General features: G+C 41.1%; 1 protein-coding gene across 2 annotated transcripts in view; it reads right to left on the reverse strand.

Moving 5' to 3' along the window:
- Positions 1 to 9,649: 9,649 nt before the first annotated feature.
- Stk33 (serine/threonine kinase 33) overlaps positions 9,650 to 21,493 on the reverse strand; it is an 83,680-nt gene continuing 71,836 nt past the window's right edge. For both annotated transcript variants that reach the window (XM_005380223.1, XM_005380221.1), the window contains one exon: positions 9,650 to 10,497. In XM_005380223.1, coding sequence (XP_005380280.1) covers positions 10,285 to 10,497 — 213 coding nt within the window. In that variant the 3' untranslated portion in view covers positions 9,650 to 10,284. The remainder of the gene's footprint in view (positions 10,498 to 21,493) is intronic.

The raw sequence follows: 21,493 nt of genomic DNA on the forward strand, positions 1-21,493 counted from the left end.
CCGAGCCAGGAGAAAGCGGGAATCTGCAGACAGAGTTTGACTCTCAGCGCTCTCCTGCCTCCATGTGTCCTGTGCCCTTCCTTCATCAGCTCTCGTCTCTGCGAGAGGAGCAGCACTTGCAGTAAAGCCCTGCCTGGAAGCCTCTGACCCTGCATTATTTTACAGAAGGGCAATCACACCTCTGGCTGTGCCTATGGGCTCCTACAGTCCTTGGTGTCACCTAAAACCTGGAGCTCTACCAGTCTGATGGGTAGACTCCTCTGGCTTTGGAAGCAGACTCTCAACTCTTTTCCCAGTTCTCTCCTCCCTGTTGTCCCATTTCCTGGTTAAATGTGTTCATTAGTCAACTCCAGTGACCTGACTGTGCCCCTCTGCACCTTGTAAAATCCTCCAGTTTCCTGCAACCGTGTCACATCCAAAGCAAAGACCAGAAGTCAGAGATGCTGTCCTGGTTGACCAAGACTGACTGGTAGATACCCTAAAGTCTTGGGGTTGATGCTGCTGTCCTCGTTGTCTAGGTGGGGGTCACTGCATACCTTTATCTCAGACAAACCCCAAACTGGCCCATTAAAACACACCCCATTTCAGGGGCTGGGGATTTAGCTCAGGGGCACAGCGCCTGCCTGGTAAGAGCGAGGTCTTGAGTTTGATTCCCAGTACCTGGAAAAAACAAACAAACAAAAAAAAAACACACCCCATTTTAAATCATTGAATGCCTGAGGGCAGGGTTGGGGACCTTCACATGACTGTTGAAGGGTATGCCAAGAAATCCAGGCCAGCTGAGAGCCTCCTGCCCTCCTCTTCCCCCTCCATGGTGACTAAGGGCTGGAGCTTCTGCCAGCGATGCTAGAGAATGGAAGTGGGGACAGCAGCTGTATGAACAGCTGCTAGTGCCATGGGGTGACTAAGCGCAGAGCCTGTGCGTGCCTGGGCTCCATGTAGGGTCTAGAAGTTCCATGGCTCAGAGACCATGCAGCACCCAGCATCCCACTTCCCCACGGACACCCTGCCTGCCTTCTGGTTCAGAGGACACCAAGCCACCACATGCTCTCTTTCCTGGGCCTTGCTGGATGGGGGACGGACTACTTCTTACCCTTTACACTCCAGAAATCCTTTCATGAACTCTGTGTTTTTGTCACTCAAAAATTTTAGGTATGTGTGTGGTCTGAGCCATGTTATCCTAAGCAATTATGTTCTTTATTTTGTATTTCTTGACCATTTGGAAAGAGACTGTAGGTTCCTTTACTCTGGGGTCCAGACAGAAAGAGGACCCATTGTGTGGCAGGTTTACTTGGGGAACTGAGAGTGGGGCCAACAAGAGTGGGGCCAGGAAAGCCTGAGTGATGTCCTAGGTTCCCTGCCTCCCACCCACGTCCCCCGCGTGGCTCCCACCCGCATCTCCATCACATGCACTCCAGCTCTCCCTCGCCACCCACATTCACTCCACTCCATGCAGGAGTTCCCTGGAAGTGAGGGACAAGAGAGGACAAGGGACCCAGGCTGTCATGTCATGCTGTGTCAGGGAGGATGCCCGGGATCTGGCCGGGCTCCCATCACTTTGGACACAAGGCATTTTCTAGGCACTGGCCGCCACAGTTCCTGGCTCACTAGACCTGCAGAGCAGCTAGGAAAGGAAAAGCACTGGAGAAAGAGTGAAGAGCAAAGACATCAGAAGCAACACTGGGTTTGAGGGTCACATCTGAGCTTCTGCTCCAGGCAAAGAGCCATGCGTGGACAAGGACATGCGTGAGCACTTCTGGGAACTCTGAGGTGTTTGTGTGCAGCTCTGAGTCTCCGCTGCAAAACCGCTCAGACTCCTGCTGGTCTCACAAGGTGGCCCAGAGCCATTCCATCCAAGCATGGATGTTACAGTGCCTATGGGCAGGAGGCGGGATGCCCAGGACACACAGATGCAGACAACTTGCCCCGTTGGAGGGGGAGACAGGTGCCATCCAAGGTGGCTGGGCCTCTCCTCTGCTTCTTACTGCCCCTCCTGCAGTAGCCAGGCCACTAATGCATCCTCTGGCAAGCAGGCCTGTAATTCACTCTGCGTCTTCTTCCTTCTCCATATATTTCAGTGCATAATTAGCAAGACAGACACTTAAGGAAAATGAGTCTGTCTTCCCTGCTCCTCTCAGGGCTCTAACCCAGGCACATCAACATACTCTTTGTCACTTGTGCAGGCACCACACTGAGAAGGGCCTCTTTAGCGGTCATTGGGAGTCCGCCAGAAGGACACTGATAGGAAAATAAGGATGCTTCAGGGACACATTGTCATTAAAGCCTGTCCTACTAAACTCAAGCCAAATTGCCACAAATCCTTGTTAACAGGAACACTAGAGGTCGCATGACGGAGGCATGGCTTCCCATGCTGGGGTATGGGCCACAGTTGGAAAAAGACCCAGACGAACCAGGCTGGAAGGAACGGCCTTTATACGTCTGAGTGGGAACAGCCTTTATATGGCTCGAGAGGGGCCACACAGGAGCAGATGTCAGGTAAGGTGAAGAATTTTCTAGCACTTGTGAGTTTCAGGAGTGGAATGCATCTGCCCCGAGAGGTAGGCAGCCCTAGTGCTGGAAGCATGTCATGGTGGTAAAAGTTCATGGGGGATGGTGGGGAACAGGTACCGGAAGAAACAGTTCAGCCAGGCATGATCCTGTGAATCTGGACTTGGAGAAAGTATATGATCCACTATCTTCTAATTTATTGCTGATGGGAGGCTGTGGCATTATGGCTTAGCTACTGAGGGCTTGTTACCTGTCACTATTCCCATTCAATTAATCAAGCTAGAAAGACGTTTGGTCATGCTTCCCAGAGATATTTCTCCAAATGGTGCTTCCTGCCATACCCACTCTCGTCTCCTCTTTGTTCTTGCCAACGAATAGTGACTGCTTAGCTGTTGAGTGTCTGGCATTCTGGGAGCCCTGTTAAGTATCAGAAGCCCCTGCACACTGTTTCACTGTACACCCTGGATCTCTCTTCACACCTCCAGACCTAGGCCTCTTTTCTCTCCATCCACCTCATCCAATCCAGCCTTTACATCCATCTCAGGCAGCTGTCTTTAGCTGGAGGTCAGCTAAGCATCTCAAGCTTCATAGGGCCTGATAGAAACCTTCATTCTAGTGCTGACCCCCAAATCGGTCTTCCCAGCAAGCGACACCACCATCAATCTGGTACTGAACCTAAAGGTTATTCTTAGTCCATGTCTAATCCATCACTGGACTCCATCAATTCTAGCTCCAACAGATGTTTCATAGAGACCCATTTCTCGCCATCTTCTCTACCACCACCTCACTTGATGTCTTGGAATCCATCTCCTCATTCTCCCTTTTGCTCCCCCTGGTCATTCTGTCCACAGAAGACAGAGAAGTGCTTTCTTTAAACTGATCAGATGTCATCCCCAGCTGAGAGCCTGTCGATGGCTTTTCAGTGCATTCACAATAAATGTGGTCCCTAAGGACCTGCAGGGCCTGGCCCTTGCCTCTCCCCTTCCTGTGCCATCCTGGCCTTTGGTACAAGTCCTGGAACTCACCGAGCTCTTTCTATTTCCTTTGCCTAAAACATTATCCCCCTGGATCTTCACATGGTTGGCTCTTATTTGCTTTTCAAACTTCCTGAGAAAGGCTCTCCAAAGTATTTCTATTACAGCACTTTGCACGTTATGTCCCTAGATCTAATCACAGCAGAATCTTCTTACATATTTGTGTAATTTGCTGTCATCTGTCCCTGCACCCCCAAGACTACCAGCTCCTTAAAGGCAAGACCTTGACTCCGTTTCACATCATTTTATATCCACTGCTTATCACAATCCCTGGCACATAGGAGATGGTAAAGAAGGATTTCTTGAATGAGTGACTGAGTCTTCAATCTTATTCTACTTGGTGAACATCATCTGTGCAACTCTGTCCTTCACGCTGGTGCCACAAGGCGTGATACTGGTCACCCTGGAGGAAGAGTATTTTGGCAGTGACCACATCATCATTTCCCTCCAAGCAGGAGGACATACTGTAGGTAAGACATTCCTGAAGAAATTTAACACAGGTCAGGGTACATGGCGGTGTCTCTCGGTCAGGGACTGGTATAAACCAACAGTGAGCAGAAAGTTGACAAGAATCTTAAGTGGCTGAATGGCTAGGGTTTCCTGCTAAGTTTCTGTACTGCTGTAGAATCGAGAGTGAAGGTAACATCAGGCACCTGCTTCTGGAAGAAAAACAACTCTTGTAAAAAATTACCCATTTCAGCGTATTTAGGAGCTTCCCCATCAGAAGCCATTTCTTCCAAAGTTCCAAGCCAGCAGTGAGGATCTGGAGTAAGAACTGCCTCTCTTCTCCCAGGACCAAGAAGCGGGGGGCAACTGAGAGAGGGACAACCAGGGAAGGAAGGGGAACAGCCTTGGTTGCTGCATCTATCTCAGAGTGGAAGTCTCCCCTGTCCTGCACCAGGAATGGGCCTGGGCCTGCAGACACCTTGGGTGCCCCTGAGCTAGGAGGATGTCAGTACGGTAGGGGAAAACATCCTTGAGCTGGACATTATCCTAAAGCAGCAAGGAGGGTGAAAGCGAGAAGGACTCGAGTGAGGGGATACAGAACAGCTCCAGCAGTGGAGCTCTGAGCTCCACCTCCTCAGGCACACAGATGCCCACATCACCTGATGAAGAAACACAGGACCCAGACAACGATTCTTAGCCCAAGTGCCCTGTGATGGGAAGTGCAACACCCAGCTCCTGGTACACAGGCCACCAGGCCTACCAGAAATGACAGTCCATTCGGTCTGAGAAGGCAGTGGAGCCTTTTTCTTTGGCCAAAAATATGTTCAAAAGCTGCTTCAGATAATGGCCAGTTAAAGCACTGAAAATTGTATTTATCGTGCTAAGTCCTGTAGAAGGCAGCTTCCCTATTCAGCGTGGCTAGGTTTTTACTCAAATTTATCAACATGTAAAATAATCCCAGTTCCATTTGAAACTTCAAGCCCCAAACTTGCCAAAATCACCACTTGCTGTGAGAGAGAAAGAGAGAGGAAAAGAAAGAGAGAGACAGAGAGACAGAGAGAGAGAGAGAGAGAGAGAGACAGACAGACAGACAGAGAGAGAGAGAGGTGTTCAAGAGCCTCTCAGCCTTGTGGAATTCTGGGATCAAACTTTATAGATGTCTCAGGGCTAAAGAGGAAGGAAGAAAAACTACAAATGCCTTGTGAGGCATACAGTGCCACAGTGACAAACTCAAGCCTGGTAGCTGGGTTCAACTCCTGGTTCTATTAGCACTTGGCTGTGTGACTTCGAATGAATATCTTAATCTCTCTGTGCCTCAGTTTGTTCTTCTGTAGGGACAACAACAGTACCAAGTTCATGGGTTGCAAGGATTGAAAGAACCAGGACATGTAAAATACTGAGCATGGTGTCTGGCATGTGGAAAGCACTCTGTAGATGCTGCTGCTATTATTGCTTAAGTAAAGCATCCCTAACACTAACAGCCTGAAATCCAGCTTACAGGAAGACAATGGAGTCAAGTAAACTCAATGTAAACCAATGCTTGGGCCTGGGCATACCAGTTGCCACCTCCACATGAAGGTCTCTTCCTCAGAGCCCTGCGAGGGGGTCAGTGGTGCGGCAGCTTTCATTGCACCCATCTTGCCCCTTGGATGGGTTGGAAATGCTCTTTCTGATGTTGCTATTGCTCCTGGGGAAGGAAGTAATTTTCTGTGCTGATGAGAAAGACCTTTGCTAAACCATCTTGCCTGGAGAGAAAGAATGAAAGACTGTGCTGTGTACTCCCAAGGGCAGAGGACCTTTGGAACCCTGGTATCAGTACCATGGATAGGGTGGGAAGTAGCTGTAGACTCTCATCAGGAGTGGGACAGGGGTCAAGCTGCATGCGGTCTGTGTGGGGTGAGGGGGCTGCACTTCACCTCTGGCCTTGTCTGGGGCCAGGCCAGAAATCACTACCTGTTTGGGGTGGGAGGGGATCCACTAAGGTCTTCACCATGTTCCAGAGTGCAGCTAATATAACTGATGTGGCACCAGGCAGGGGGAAAGCGGGGAAAGTCTCTGAGCCCACAGCAATAGCCCTGCAGTGGACCTATTTGGTTTCCAGTGTCTCACTGCCAACTGTGTGCCACTGCTGGGCTGGAGGCTGAAGGGTCACTCCTGCTGGGGACAACTTCTGGTAATTTTGGGAAACACGGAGAGCTGACACAGAGCAGAGTCGAGCTGATTATGCTCGTAACTGACGAGGGCACACACCAAATGCAGGTGGCCACTGAATATGGCCTTCCTTTGAAGAACAAAGGCAAAGAAAATTGGTTCCAAGGAGAATTAAGTGATAACAGTACACTGAACAGAAATCAAAATCAGCTTGAAGCCAGTTGACTCAGAAAAATACAGGATCCTAAAGAGTAAAGCTGAACTATGTGAGACCTTTGAATAGTGGGAATTTTCCTTTAAAATGCTTTTGTAAAGTGATTTGAGTGCATCTAGAGATGAACAAAGGCCAAGCCCAGGGAGACTAACTGTCTTCAGGTTGCCCAAGCTTCTGTCCTGCACACGGGTCCTCCAAGAAGCCTCTCCATGGCCTTCACCAAAAGCCAGGAGGCAGGGGGCAGCTCCCCTCCCAGGCTGTGGGATTCTAGCCCTCTGCTTTCTTTACACTTCCAAAGCCAAGGTTGGAATTTAAGACCTACACCGAAACCTTTTGGGTTTAGACCATTTCTGATTTCAGCTTCAGTTGGGCAATGCTGGATTTACCTTGTTCCACCTGGGTTCAAAGCCAGAAGCTGTCCCTGTGCTCCCTCCAGCTCCCAGAGAGCATCCGAGTATGTCATGTTTTCAGGAAGAACCCTTTAGGTTTGGTGCGCTTCGTTTTCTTGTAATTTGGTAGGAGACTGGCAACCAGAGACCCATCGTCCTGGGGCAAGAACAATGCAGAGCTCACAAGGGAAGGGTCTAATCACTCAGAGTGGTGGTAGAAGCCAGAAGTACATTCAGATGGGGCAGGAAAGAGTTCAACGATGAGAACTTATAAAGAGAAGGCTTAAGGAAACCCACAGAAAAAGATGCGGTACCCCAGGGCACTACCATTGGTCTTAGCCTGAAGAACACATGGGCATAGCTGTAAGAAAGGGGGTAGGGGGAACTTGGCCCAGAAAGGAGGGTACAGCAAAAATCTAGCATCCCAGCAAGGGAGGCAGTGGGAGAACCAATCCCTGGGCCTGGCTCTCCCATCCTTTACCTCCTGTCAGAGCCTCTGTTGACAGAATGCCAACAAATCTAGGGGTCAGGAGGGCGCTTGACAACACAGTCCCTAAAGATCAGCATCTGAGCAGAGAGGGCAGAACAGGCAAAGTGGTCCTGGAGGCGCAGATGGAAAACATCCAGCCAGGGTCGTTTCCCAAAGGCTGCAGCTTCTTGGTCTCCAGCCAAGTGCAGCCATTATAGGACACAACTTCCCTGGCCAATTTCAAAGCCCTACTTACTGCTGGGAATGCATGTTTGAACAAAGCCTTTATTCTCTATTCCAACAGCAGGGCTGGAATTTAAAAAGCTTCATTTTCAAGACTGGCTGCTTTTGATCTGTCTAACCTGGAACTTACATTCTGGAGTCAAATAGAATTATTTAAACAAAGCATTGCCGTGATAAGCACAAAATGTTTTTATTTTTTCTACCCCTCCCCGAAATACCACATAACATTCCTACTTGATCAAAACGTGAGGACTATTCCATGGCCAACTCTTCAAATCACAGCCTCTCTCAGCTTCCATTTCCCTGGATCTGTGGTTTTTCAGTCTATCTTCAGCTTTGCTTGTGAACAGGCCACAGAGGGGGCTAATTTTACTTCAGACTGACCCAGAGCAGCAAACCGTTCTAGGAACAACACTCCTCCCCTCCCCGCAACTCCTGCTCCCAGGTTTGGCAATTGTGTGCTAGCATTCAGCTCTGTGAACCACACTGTGTCTTCATCTTGCTTCCCAACACAGCTGTTTTCATTTCTTCTCAAATATCATCTGCTGTGCTCCTCACAAGAGCTTGTCCTCAAGCTCCACGTCTGTGTTCCTGTACCTTCTGCCTTGACTTACCTGCTATTCAGGTTGGGGTGTGGATCAGCATTTGTATTCCTTGGAAATAACATTTGCTCTGTGCTGTCCTACACATTGTGTGTGTCTCTTTGCATCTTGGCAAAGCCCAGCTATGGAGAACGGGAGGCATCAGACAGACTGCTGGTGGTCAGCGAAACCAGTTTGAAATGGAAGGGTTACTTTTTCACAGCCATGGAGTAAACGGAGAGAGTAAAGCTGCATATCTCCAGCCAGTAAAGAGGTGTTTCAGTTGGAAAACAAACCCTAGATATGGCCTGGTCTAATGTATTTTATGCAAACAAACAACACACAGAAATAATATGGAAATTATCTCTAGAAACTAGAGTAAGCTAAATTTCTTATCAAATTGTTCTATAGAGATAATGTGAAAGTATGTAATAGAATACCTGCACCTTGTAATAGAAACCTTCTCTAGTATGTGGTAGGAAAAGGTACGGACACATTAAAATGTTATAAAATTACTTCGATTTTCAGTAAGTGGTTAGTTCTAGACCTTTGTTCAAGATTACTGGCAAAATTCTAACTTAGGGTCAAGAGACATGAGAATGGTACTTGATTTAACAAGTGTTAATCACAAAAAGATGCAGTTGCTATGAAAGGAAGGGCACTTTGAGTACAAGGCATATTCCATTTCACGCCCAGATTCAAAGCCACTGTCCTGATTGGCTTTTCTGCCAGGAGACCAGCATCCTGCTCTCCATCAGGACTTGGGTTCCTACCTACCAGAGGTGGCAGGACCACAGGCTCAAGATTGCTTCTGGGGATGGGAGAGCTCCTCTTACCCAGGGAGCCAGGTTCTCACTACCTGGGCAGGACACACTCCTCAAGGACCAACCAGCTCACCACACCCTGAGAGAATACTCTCAACTGAAGAGGTACTGTCTGGGCTTCTGATAGAGCTGGAAATAATAATAAAAAGGAATAATAAAAAAGGAGAAAGATCTTGAAGAAGCTATGTCAATTCCAATTTTAAAATAAAATTCATAAAGTTTACACGAGACACATTTAGCTGGCAGCTTCCTTCAAGGAAAGCATGTTGAAGACACTAAGAAAATACTGGCAGAATCCCTCAGCCAGGGTAACGGATGTCAGTGGTATCTCTGACCCATAGAGAATCACAACAGTGTCTCCTAAATTAATCACAAGAAGCACATGTACTTCCTTTAGCCATTGAGTAGATTTATGTGCAACTACTACTTGCTCAGCTGGCCAGGTACAGGTGGCCAGGTAAGGGTCATTCTGGAAGCCTAACTGACAATCCCATGGGAGGGGTGTGTGAAATGAAATAAGGTTATTTTTATAAAAGTAGAAGCAAGTACAAATTGTTTCTTCTAAAATTTGTTTAGGAAGCCCACAGAAGCATTGATTTATCCAGTTTATCCTTCAGTGCAAGGACACTTAGTGGAAAGGAGATACCCACAATACTAAGAGAAATGATGTATTTTTCCTGTATCCAGACCCATGCCCTTCCCCAGAGATACGTGCAGCAAACCTTGTAATGTATAGGGGGTTAATGGACCTTACCATATGCACTTCTTATTAACATAAAAATTAACATGTATAGGTAACATCTGATTTTTATTGATTGAATCAATACATTGAGAATTTAGCAGCAAGTTAATGGTAAGCAGTTACAAAATGTCTTATTGTTCTATGCTTAAAAAGAGTTGTTTTAAACAACTATAGCAACCTAAAATTACAAGAACACACGTGAAGGACTGAAGCACTTCTGCCATAACGCCTATGGCAAGGTTATTGGTAATTTTCTAACAAAGTCTTCTAGTGCAAAGTGCACATAATTATTTGGAACCTCTATTACCGTAGTTGGCCTCTTGTTTTCCCATATAAATAACTGTGCCTAAATATAAGACTTTGAAATAAAACTGAGCAGTACTGCCACAAGCTTGCACTGAGGGCATCTGCCCCCCAAACAACCGTTGGCTTCATCTTGAGTTGATTTTAGCTGCATGGCCATCAGGCCTGTTGGCGGCTGTGCTTTAATACTCCGCGCAGTTTATGCTGCTTTGGAGATAACTAGCTTCAGTTTTAAACTGGTGCAGCCACAAGGCAGGGTTCAGCAGACCAAAAGGCCGAAAGCTCGGTGTAGCCCTGTCCTTTCCCCTCCTAACCCCTCCCTGTAGCACTAGAAAGAGCAGTTCGTTTCGGTACTGTTTGTTCAGCGCTGGAGGGAACATTACGGTTTTTTTTTAGCTCGAAACAGGGTAGTGGATTTAGCAGTGGATTTGGTTGCTACTCCTTGGCTTGGAGTCACAGAAGTTTTCTCTACTTCTCCCTTGAGCTCAGGTGGGAGGAGTTTGCCAGATGTGGAGCTTGAACAGCACGAGTCAAAGTCACTTGTATCTGTTTTCTTACTGGTTGCAGGCAGTTTCTTTTCATAAGCAGTGGGCTAAAAATAAAAGGCCTAGGTTAGTTTTCAGACACAAAAATATATACCAACTCAAAGACGCAAGGAACTACAGTGCTGTCCAAGACTGGCAAGTTGGAGTGTTTTCTAGGCTTGGGATACACACTCGTCACACTGTAAAATTATTATTAAATGGGAACACGCACACGTCCTGTAGCACTTTCAAATACTGACTTGACTGACTTAGTGTCTGGAGTGGAGCAAACCATTCAGGCTCAATTTCAACCCTCTTGTCATGGAAAACGGAAGTGTCTCAGTAAGGTCTTCAGTAAGGACAGTCCACTTAGCTACAACTGTATTCATTCCACCTTTCAGATTTCCAGGTAAGTCAGATGTGTCATTCCCTGACAAGTACAATGTGATTACTTTAACCTGCGTCTGAAGCTGCTGCGAACCGCCCACTCACATTTTTACCATTCTGCCCTCGTTCCAGGGACTGGCTTCCATTCCCAGTCACAACACTCAGGAAGGTCTGCAGAGCTCTTGAGCCTCAACTGCTCACCCACAAAGGGAGCAAAACAGTATGCGCATGTTTACTTCAAGGGGTGATTACGAGAACGAACTGAGAGGATGACCATGAGAGTACAAGCAGAAGGATTTTCACAGGCAACTGTACATTCTCAGGTCCTTCACTCCACAGGTGAGGAGGGAACTGTCTTTGAGTCCTGCCATCGTGAGAAATGGAGGGTCCACTTTGACTTTATGTTTATTTTAAAAGTGATCACTTTTAATTAAATGAAGGTAAGCAAGGTGTTCTAAAAGTGTACAGGATATCCCAGGAGACCTACGAACCCAAGTGTAGACCCAGCAAGCTGTCACTACATAGAATGATGTAGGAAAGGGCTCACACATTTAGTACTCTGGCTTACAGGAAAGTATACACTTGGATTAAGAATTAGGTTAGCAATTTTCAAAAAATGTGAAAAGATTACACATAACGCAGAGTAAATTAATCTATTTCTTTGATCACTCAAGTTCTTGTGATATAATGACTATGTTTTATACACATAGACAATTAATATATACTTGCTCAATGAATGAATGATTTCCCAGGGCTACAGCAAAGCTTCAGGTCGTTTATTCTTTGATAGCTGTATTTCAAGGAGAAGCTCTACTTGATGTTTGTTAGTTGCAGACATCCCTTAAGTGTGTGCCTGTCAGAGAGCATCATTCATGTCTGAATTTACAGCAGTGTTTGCTGATTCTTGGATAGGTAATTAACAAGCATTTTGTATCTGAAAAATTAATTTGTATATATTTTGAAAGGTAAAATGGTCCTGTTTGCTATCTTTTCTCCTCGAAGAATATTGAGTTGTTCCTCTGTGTTCTTTCAAGAAGCAGAAAATATTTAAACTTCTTTAACACCCACTAATATGGGTTGTGTACTCTTGTTAAGAATTTCTTTTTTCATCAATAAGGTAAGGATACAACATCCCTGGTGTTCTAGTATCTGCCTGAGGACAAGCTGCTTTCTTCAGTACAATTCTCATTTCTAAGTCATGGAACCTACTAGGAAATTTTAGTTCATAAAATTTAATTAACTTTATATACAAATCTGATTAAAGGTTGAATCTAAGTGTAACCCTCTCTCTTTTGATATTTCTATTTGGACAAGAGTTATTATCAAAGTAGTTGAGAGAATAGTTTTCAATGTGTCCACTACAGTTCTATAAAATAGGAGTGGAGCTTCAGTCATTTTCTTTTTAAAGAGCTCACGTTCATATCTGCTTAATGTTTCCATTCTTATCCATTGCTCTGTTTGCTGATATACTTAAGTCCTTAGAGTAGACTCAGAAGTTGCAGTCCCTAGGAAGAAACACTCAGAAACAGTCTTTATGAATAAGGACAGTAATGCAGAATTTTTCTCTAAAAAAACTTCATAGACTCTCATATTTTCTTCTTCGAAACAATATCTTAATTCTCAGAATTTTCTGAAAAAATGGAAAGGAAAAGCCAAGCTAAACCAAAGTGTTTCATTACTTTGTATAGAAACATGATATTTCTTTCATTATATAGCAAGATGAAAAAATTATATTCCTCAAGTCACATTTATTTATTTATAAACAGTGATTTAAAAAATAGACAGTATATATGCATGGCTTTGCAGTTACTATGTTCAAAATCTTCTCGCCCCCTAGTTCACTCAGCTCTCCCCACCAAGGGGAACCAAGTTGTCGATTTACAGTACACACTTGTAGAGAGACTTCGTATGTCTGCAAGCAAATAAGTGCAATCAAATGGAATTGGTTGTCACTGCCATTGGGTGCTGGTCAAAAACATTCTAATAATGGCCACTTCATAAGGTTCGACTTTATCCATCTATCTATATGCTCTCTTTCACTCTTTTTACACAAGCAGTAGCCCACTAAGCAGCCCTTTACACCTTGTTGTCTTAACCAATGATCATCTAGAAAATTAATTCATAAAAAGAGTGTGCATTCTTTATTTCTGGCTGGGTAGTAATTTCCTTGTTTAACTGTTTTATCTAGCCCTTCACAATGAACATTTGGGTTATTTCCAGTCTTTTACAAGTACAAATAATATGGTTGTGAATGGCCTTGGGCTTGTGTCATTTTCCACATGTGTTACTGTATCTACAGGATATATATATATTTAGAAGTAAGATTCCTTGGTCAAAAGGAATTTGTAATTTTGAAAGATATCATATAACCTTCCATTGAAGTTACACCAATGAATATTCCTACTCTCAGCATATGAGGGTGCCTCTTTTCTTATTTCTTTGTCAATTTAGGGTTTAATATATGTTAAAGTGAATACAGACAACCATAATACTTTAATTAAGCCTCAAAAGTGGCCTCACGGAAACAAATCATAGTATTTATTTCTTCACTTCCTGGTAACATCAGTGCGAATACACTTACCTTTATGCAAATGTTTACTGCAAATGCTTAGGAGCTTCTGAGTATATGGATTTAACTTAGGAAACACTGTGTGTATATATGTGTGCATGTATGTGCCTTAGCATTTCTCTTTGTTCACTTGCAGATGCAGTACACTTAGCACGTCTTTGTTTAAAAACTGAACCCAAATAGTTTTTCAAGAGTCTGAGACTCCCCGTTAGAGGACCCCTCACTGAAACCATTCTCTGGCACTGACAGAGCAGACGCAAAATGGCCACCATGTGCCTCTTAGGTCAAGCTGTAGTTTTCTTTACAGACAACCAACCCTCCTACCTCCTTGGAACATAAATAGCAAAGGTAAATTCCAACTACTAGGTTTTTCCTAAGACTATGAACAAATCTTCATTTTTCAGCGATTTCTTTTGTTAGGTTATAGATTATCTAAGTTTTGTGTTTCTCCTTTACCTCTATCACGGCTAGTAGGATTCCTCAGGGATCTGTGCTGTCAGTGATGCAATTTTACAGTTTTATAAGTAATAGGACAGAGAAATGAAAGCGAAATTGCCAAAGCTATGAGATCTTACAGGTCACGAAAGACAAATAGAAGGAGAAGAGCTCCCACAAGACTGTACAAAGGGAGGAAAAGATGGAGGAATTTCAATATTCAGTTCTGGGGGAAAGATCCTAACTGTGCATTGTGAGGCTGTTGACCATTTATTTGTCAGTCCACAAGAGGACCTAAAAATGCTGTGTCTAGAGTACCACTGCACCATGCACAAGTGAACCTCACTATCATCAGAAAGCATTTTAGATATTAGGAGAAAAAATTCTATCCTTATATAAAACCATGATGAATTCATACCAGCAACACCGCAACCAGCCTGAAAAGATAAAAAGAGACTAGAGAGGATCTACAAACAGGCTAATATGATTAAGGGGTGGTGCTTTCTTTATACGAGAGCTCTTCAGTCTGAAAAGATAAAGAATTACAGTATACTCTCTCACACACACACACACACACACACACACACGTACACACAAAATATGAAGTAGGTAGATTCAGCACTGTGGAATTAGATGCTACGTCTGAGTAGTGCAGTCAGTCAGGGTGTCACACCAGGGACTGCCCCAAGCAGCATTTCAATTGTTTTTCACCTTTGACAAATGCTAACCATTTGGGACAGTTGAAGTCATCAGCTGGATACAGAATGATGGAAAAGATAACATTACAAAGTTCCCTCCAGTTTTACCTTTTTGTAATTCAGTACCCTTGGCCTGATTTCTCCAGCTCATATTATTAATCTTGAAAAGGAGTTTCCATGTGTTCAAGGGAAGATACGCAACAAGAAGTTGAGCTAAATATATATATTTCATTATTCCCTGGCAGAACTTTAACCTGATGAGCTAATCTGGTGATAATGGATGCAAAACCTGTAAGCTCTGGGCATATCCCTGCAAGTTAATACCAGGGCATGATTACTAAAAACTGTTACCATTTCTCTGAATTTTGAGTAAAATACATGCTATTTAAGTAAAGTGGTTTATCACCATAGCAACCACTTCTAGAGTCACACATTCAAATTATAGGCCTTCATGAGGTCCAAATGAGAAAATTCCGGTACAAGTTTTCTGCTATAGTTTTGCTCGAAATGGTCATTCACCTATCACACGTTCCTGTGGTTTTCAGAAGAAAGGAGGAAGGAAAAGTAAAGAAAGGGGAGGAGAAATCAATTTCCACATGCACAGACTTCTTTTACAGTGTTACCCACACGAAGGTCTGGGTCTTGTATGGAGTAAATGAAAATAAAATCTAACCTGCAAATTAGAGAAAGATGTAAATTTCTTTGTAGCTAGGGTATAATTTATATATAGTAGTATGCACACATCTCAAGTGCACAGTGTAAGGGATTTTGACAAATGCATAGACCTGTATACAACCAACCTCACAATTAAGAAACAGAACAATTCCTCAGGAAGTTCCCTTGTACCACACCCCACTCAATCCTTTCATTTTGAAGCTACTACTGTTCCGATTTTTTTAAACATGTTAGTTTTGCCTTTCTAAACTTCATATAAATGAAAAGAATACAATGTCTGATCTTTTTCAACTGATTTCTTTTGCTTAACATTTTAATTGAAATTTTATTGAGATATTTGTAGGTTCTTAGGCTATTATAAGGTTTCTGAGATACATCCATATATTGACAGCTCACCTTTTTCTTAATAAAGGATACTTCAGAGTATGAATATACCAATATTTGTTTATTGTCTTCTGTTAATGGACATTTGGTTTGGTTGTAGTCTTAGGCTGCTTTAATGTAAAGCTTCTGTAACCATATGCTACAAATCTTTTTGTGAATTCACAAATTTTTCTGGGAATTTCAGCTTGTGGAATAAAGGGTAAGTAAATCTCTAATTTTATAGATAACTGCCAACTTGTATTTTGAAAGGGTTACACAATTTTACACTCCTACCAGCAATGTAGGAAAATTTCACTTGCTCTATATCCTTGCTAGCATTTGTACTTGCTAGTCTTTAACATGGCCATTTTGGAAAGTATGTAGTGATATCTCATTATGGCATTAATTTGTGTTTCCTGGTGACTAATGATGTAGAGCATCTTTTCACATTCTGATTGACTGCTTGTATACCTTCTGATCTGAAATACTGGTCAAGTTTTATGATCATGTTTAAAACTGAGTTGCCTTATTATTATTGAATGGTAAGAACTATATATCCTGGATGCAAGTCTTCATCAGATATATTTCTTGCAAATATTTTTCCCTGTGACATGCTTATTTCTTGCTTCATATGCTTTCAGTAGGAAAATATGTTTAATTTTTATAAAGCCAATTTTATCGGTTTTAAGAAGTATTTTCTGTGTTCTAAGAAATCTTTGACAGACTCCTGGATAGAGGATATGTTTCTTTCTGAGGAATTTATTATTTAGCCTTTAGATTTATGTCTAATTTCAAAGTACTATACTTTTTGTGTTCAGTTTTACTTAGTGGATAATAATAGTTCCTTTTTTTCTCATATGGCTCTCCTACTGTTCCAGCACTGTTTATTGAAAAAACTATTCTTTCTTCATGAATTCCTTTGAAATCTGTCAAAAATTAACTGATCACATCAGTATGGACCTACTTCTAAACTCTAATTTTTGTTCCATTTATCTATTTGTCTATCCTTACACAAATATCATATTATATTGACCATTGTAGCTATGTAGTTAAGGGTTAAAATCAGGTCAGGTTAGTCTGTTATACATCTTATGTATTTCCAAATAAATTTTAGACTCATCACTCGAGCAAGTATTCTAGATTTCAATTGGGATTGGTTTATAGGTCAATTTGGAGAGAACTGACATCTTAGCAGTATAAAATATTCTAGTCTATGAACATAGTATATCTTTCCATAGATTTGAGTCTTCTTTGGTTTCACACAACAATATTTTATGGTTCTAGGTATAAATATTTTATACATATTTTGTTAGATTTATCACTACTTTATGTTTATGATATTACAAGTGGTGTTTTCAATTTTTGTTTTCTAATTATTAATTGGTAGTATACAACAATTTATTTTTGCATTCAGATCTTACATCCTGAAATATCCTTAATTCACTTTTTTGTAGATTCCTTGGAATTTTATATGTTAACTGTCATGTCATCTGAAAATAAAGTCTTATTCTTCCTTTCCAAGCTACATAATACTATTTCTTTTATTTGACTTGTTATACTGACTCTGATCTTTAGTACAATGTTTAAGAGAAGTAGATAAGAATCCTTGTCTTTCTCTTATCATTAGTGGATAAAACAGTCACTACCTTAACCATTAAGAGTGATTTATTTGTCTATTTTGTAAACTCCCTTATTATGTAAAAGAAATTCCCCTTATTTTTTTGTCTGCTAAGGATTTCTCAATTGTTAGCATGTAAACCTTTACCAAGTGCTTTCTTTTCAAAATTATTCTGCTATTATAAAGCATTTCTTTTTTATTTATTAATATGGCAAATTAATAAATTGATTTTTGGAAGTGAATTCAAGTGTACATTCCTGAGATGTATTATATAATACATTATTCTTCTCATATATTTCTGAATTCAGTTTACTAATACAGAGTTTGGAATTTTTATGTCTATATTTGTGAAAGATATTGATCATGTTTTGGTATTAATGTTTTTTGCCTAATAAATCAGTTTGGAAATATTCCCAAGAGTTTATAAGTTTTCTCTTATTTCTTCTTCAAATATTTAAAAGAATTAACCAGTGAAATCATTTCGGAATGATGTTTTCATTATAGGGAAGTTTCTAATTTTTGATCTTATTTTTAAAATGAATATAGAACTATTTCTACTTTTCTAAATATATTTGTTTTTTTTCAAAAAGGTATTTGATTATTCCATATAGACTTTCAAATTTATTGATGTTGAGTCATTTATAAGAGTCATAAACCTGAAGCTAGAGGAATATAAGTTATACAATGCAAAGAATAGTACAAAAAAATGAATAGAGCCTTAGAGACTGATATAACAATATCAGACCGTATAACATTTGAGTAACTGGAATCTCAAAAAAAGTGAAAACAAAAAGGAAAGGAAAAAAATGACAAAATCTCCCAAGCATGGCTAAAAATACAAATTTACAGATTCATGAAGCTCAGCAAATCCCAAACGGTAAATGTGAAAAAGAACATTTGACTATCATTGTCAAAGTGCTGAAAACAAAAGACAAAGAGAAAACATTAAAAGCATCTAGAGAAAAGTGACATAATACCTATGAGGAAAAAGCATTTTGACCCACCAGGGCCTCCCCATCAGAAAAGTAGAAAGTCAAAAGGTACTGCAATATCTTTAGTGTGTGGACAAAAACAAAATATGTCATGCAACATTTAAGGCAAAGTAGAGACATTTTCATACAAAGGAAAACTGAGAAAATTCATCATTAATAGACATGTGATACAAGAAATGCAAAGGAAGTTCATCAGGCTGAACATAAATGATAACAGGGGGCAACCTGGATTTCCAGGAAGGAAAGAACACCACGAATGGCAATCTGGATAAATATAAAGACCTTTTCTCTTTGTGCTTTCTTGAAAATACACATGGCAGTTTAAAGCAAAAATTATGACACTTTCTGTGGGATTTATAATTATGTACATATAATACATGTAACAATTATAGGATAAAGGTAGAGTAAGAGATGAAGGGACCCAAATTAATACATTTGGAACTGAAGCATTATTTGTGATAATTAGTTCATTCTCTATGGAAAAAAGGTTGTGCATACCATAGCCAAACAGCTATAGGCTCTAAGGGGGGTTGAACAAAAACTAAGCATGGGAAGGTAGGAAAATAATTTAAGGGAGTCACTAATACATCCCTTCAACTGTGAGACTCTGGCTAAGCTAGTGGTAAAACCTTAATCTTAAAATGAGTGATCAAAATATACAGTGAATACTTGAACTAGAAAAGGTTATTTCAGTAAAAGATACATTGCATTAATGCCTCTCAAAAACTTGTTTCAAAAACACTCATTTCATTGTTCTTACTCCTAGAAGTCCTCTTTTGCAAAGCATCTCTACAAGGCACGATCAACAATGCAGTGAATGCTGCCGCTGTGTCTCACTCAACAGAAAGGCAGGCTTGTGAAAACATCACAGTGGGTTCTCACCACCTTCTTTACCAGATACGGAGCTGTGTGACTTGTGGCTCTTCCCCACACTCAGAATGACCATGAAAGGTAAGCATTTTAAACCAATTCAGGACATCAAGGCGGCCAAGACAGTATAATTACAATAAAGACACTTACAAAAAAGGACCTCCAGAACTGCTTCAGAAAATGGCAAGAATGATTGAGGAGAATTAATGGTGCTGTGTCTTTTACTATAAGAAATGTTTTTAACACACACTGTATTTTTCAATTATACTTCCTATGGAGGAAGTTCTTGTGTAGAGTAGAAGTAAAGACAAAAGATTCCTTTAGAATAAAAGACCTGTTGTTTATAGGAATCTATGAATCCAAACCAGCAACTGGTAATATAATAGCATTAGATCAAACAACAACACGTCAAGATTCATGTGAGCACAATTACTTATTTGTCCTTATATTTGTCAGCTATACCAGCAGTTCCTCAACTGTGTTTTAGAGGGCCCCAAAATCACCCCAGATTTGATGACTGACCCAGAGAATTCACAGGATGATGATTTATTCAGTGAAAAGATATGAAGCACGACTAACGCAAAGAAAAAGCACTTATGGAAAAGTTCAGGGGGAAACCGGCCCAAGCTTCTAAGTGTTCTCTCTCAGTGGAATCGCTCAGGATGCCTATAATTCCCCAGCAGTGAACTGTGACAATGCGTGTGAAATGTTGTCTACTAGGGAAGCTCATTAGAGACTCAGCACCCTGCGGAGTTTTTATTGGAGGCTGGTCATGTACACAGCTTCTGCCCCAACATACCAAAAGCCCACACTCCCTCCAACCAAAAGCGACTTTTAGAAAAAAAAAAACATATTATTTGCACAAATAGTTTAGGTACAATGGTAGTAACTGCCTGAAGTTCTAGTTCCCAGGTGCCAGCCAAGAGTTAACTTTGTAAATAGGCCTTTTTAAGAATAGCAGTTCTGGCTGAGATATAGCTCAGTGGGAACATTTGCCTAATATGCACAAGGTCCAAGGTTTGATACTCAGCATGGCAAAAAAGTTTACATTTTCTACATTAACTCTTTCCTGCAGAGCTATATACAAACAATTGCAAAAATATCAGTATCTTATAACAACAAATATCAGAATCTTATATATATATTTTTTTCCTCAATAAGCTACAGGCCATGTCCTTGGTAGACTAGATTTCAGGTTTTGGACTGAGTTCATGTATATTCCAAAAATCTTCATAATTAAAGGGACTTTTGCTCTCTAAGGTCATGTTCTCTTTGCATTTGGAAGAAATACAGGAGTGCAAGCTAAATCATGCAAACACTTTTAAGGTCTGGTTACATAAAAACATTCCATCAGCCAAAGTATAACCAAACCAACACTAGCAGGATGAGAGAAGAGCCTTCCTCCGTAGGGAGACCTGTAAATGCAAATGGTCAAAAGGTGTGAGTGTACAAATCCCTTTCAGGAACAGGTTAAAAATTGGGACTGATAATCCAACCTACCACAGTATGCTAAGAACCTCACATGACTCAAGGGCCAAATAAGGTTAGAAGCATCACCTTATCACGTTTGAAAATGTTATTTCTTGGCTTGTTTGTTAGTGTATTCTCACATCTATGCTCAAAGGAGCCTTGATCTAGCCAGAAAAAACACACAATTTTAAAATATTCATAGTAATACAATAATGAAAGTAATAATAGCTAACAATGCCACGTACTAACAGTGTTACATGCATGATAATTATTTAGCCCTATGATATTATTATTCATATTCAAATGAGAACATGAAAACCTACAGACTTGTCCAATATCATAAAGCTTATAAGTGGTGAAACCAGAATTTGAATCCAGAGAACCTAGATCCAGAGTTCATGTTTTACTCATCATGATATTTTAAGTTCTATGTTTGGGTACATATGCCACATTGCAGCACTTCAATACTGGAATATAAAAACAGACCAAAACTGTATAAGTACCCTCAATTTTCACATTATCATTGATCCAGACCAAAACTGTATAAGTACCCTCAATTTTCACATTATCATTGATCCATAGGAACTCAGAAGGCTAAAACTTAACCTTTCAGGAAAATAAAATTTTATCCTACTCAACTAAAATACCAAGAAAATTGAATCTCCTCATTAAAACATTATCAACATATCATAATTTAATAGTGTAATTTAAAGATTTTTTTTAATTTTAAAAATAAAAGGAGGAAAATATTAACAGACAGACAACATTTTACAAAATAGCAAAGGAACAGTACAGGCAGTGCAGAGTTACAAACAAAGTGGTAGGGAGTTAACAATGCTTGTTGTATTACATATTGCTATCTTCAAAGTGGTTTCTCATGAAAAGATATACACATGCAATGCAGATTAACCAAGGACTCATTGACAGTTTCTTTCAGCAAAGAAATACAAGACAGTAGAACAGCCATGTTGGCTATCCTGCATATAC

The sequence above is a fragment of the Chinchilla lanigera genome, unplaced genomic scaffold (assembly GCF_000276665.1).
Source record: "Chinchilla lanigera isolate Chin_1 unplaced genomic scaffold, ChiLan1.0 scaffold00013, whole genome shotgun sequence".
Classification (NCBI taxonomy): domain Eukaryota; kingdom Metazoa; phylum Chordata; class Mammalia; order Rodentia; family Chinchillidae; genus Chinchilla; species Chinchilla lanigera.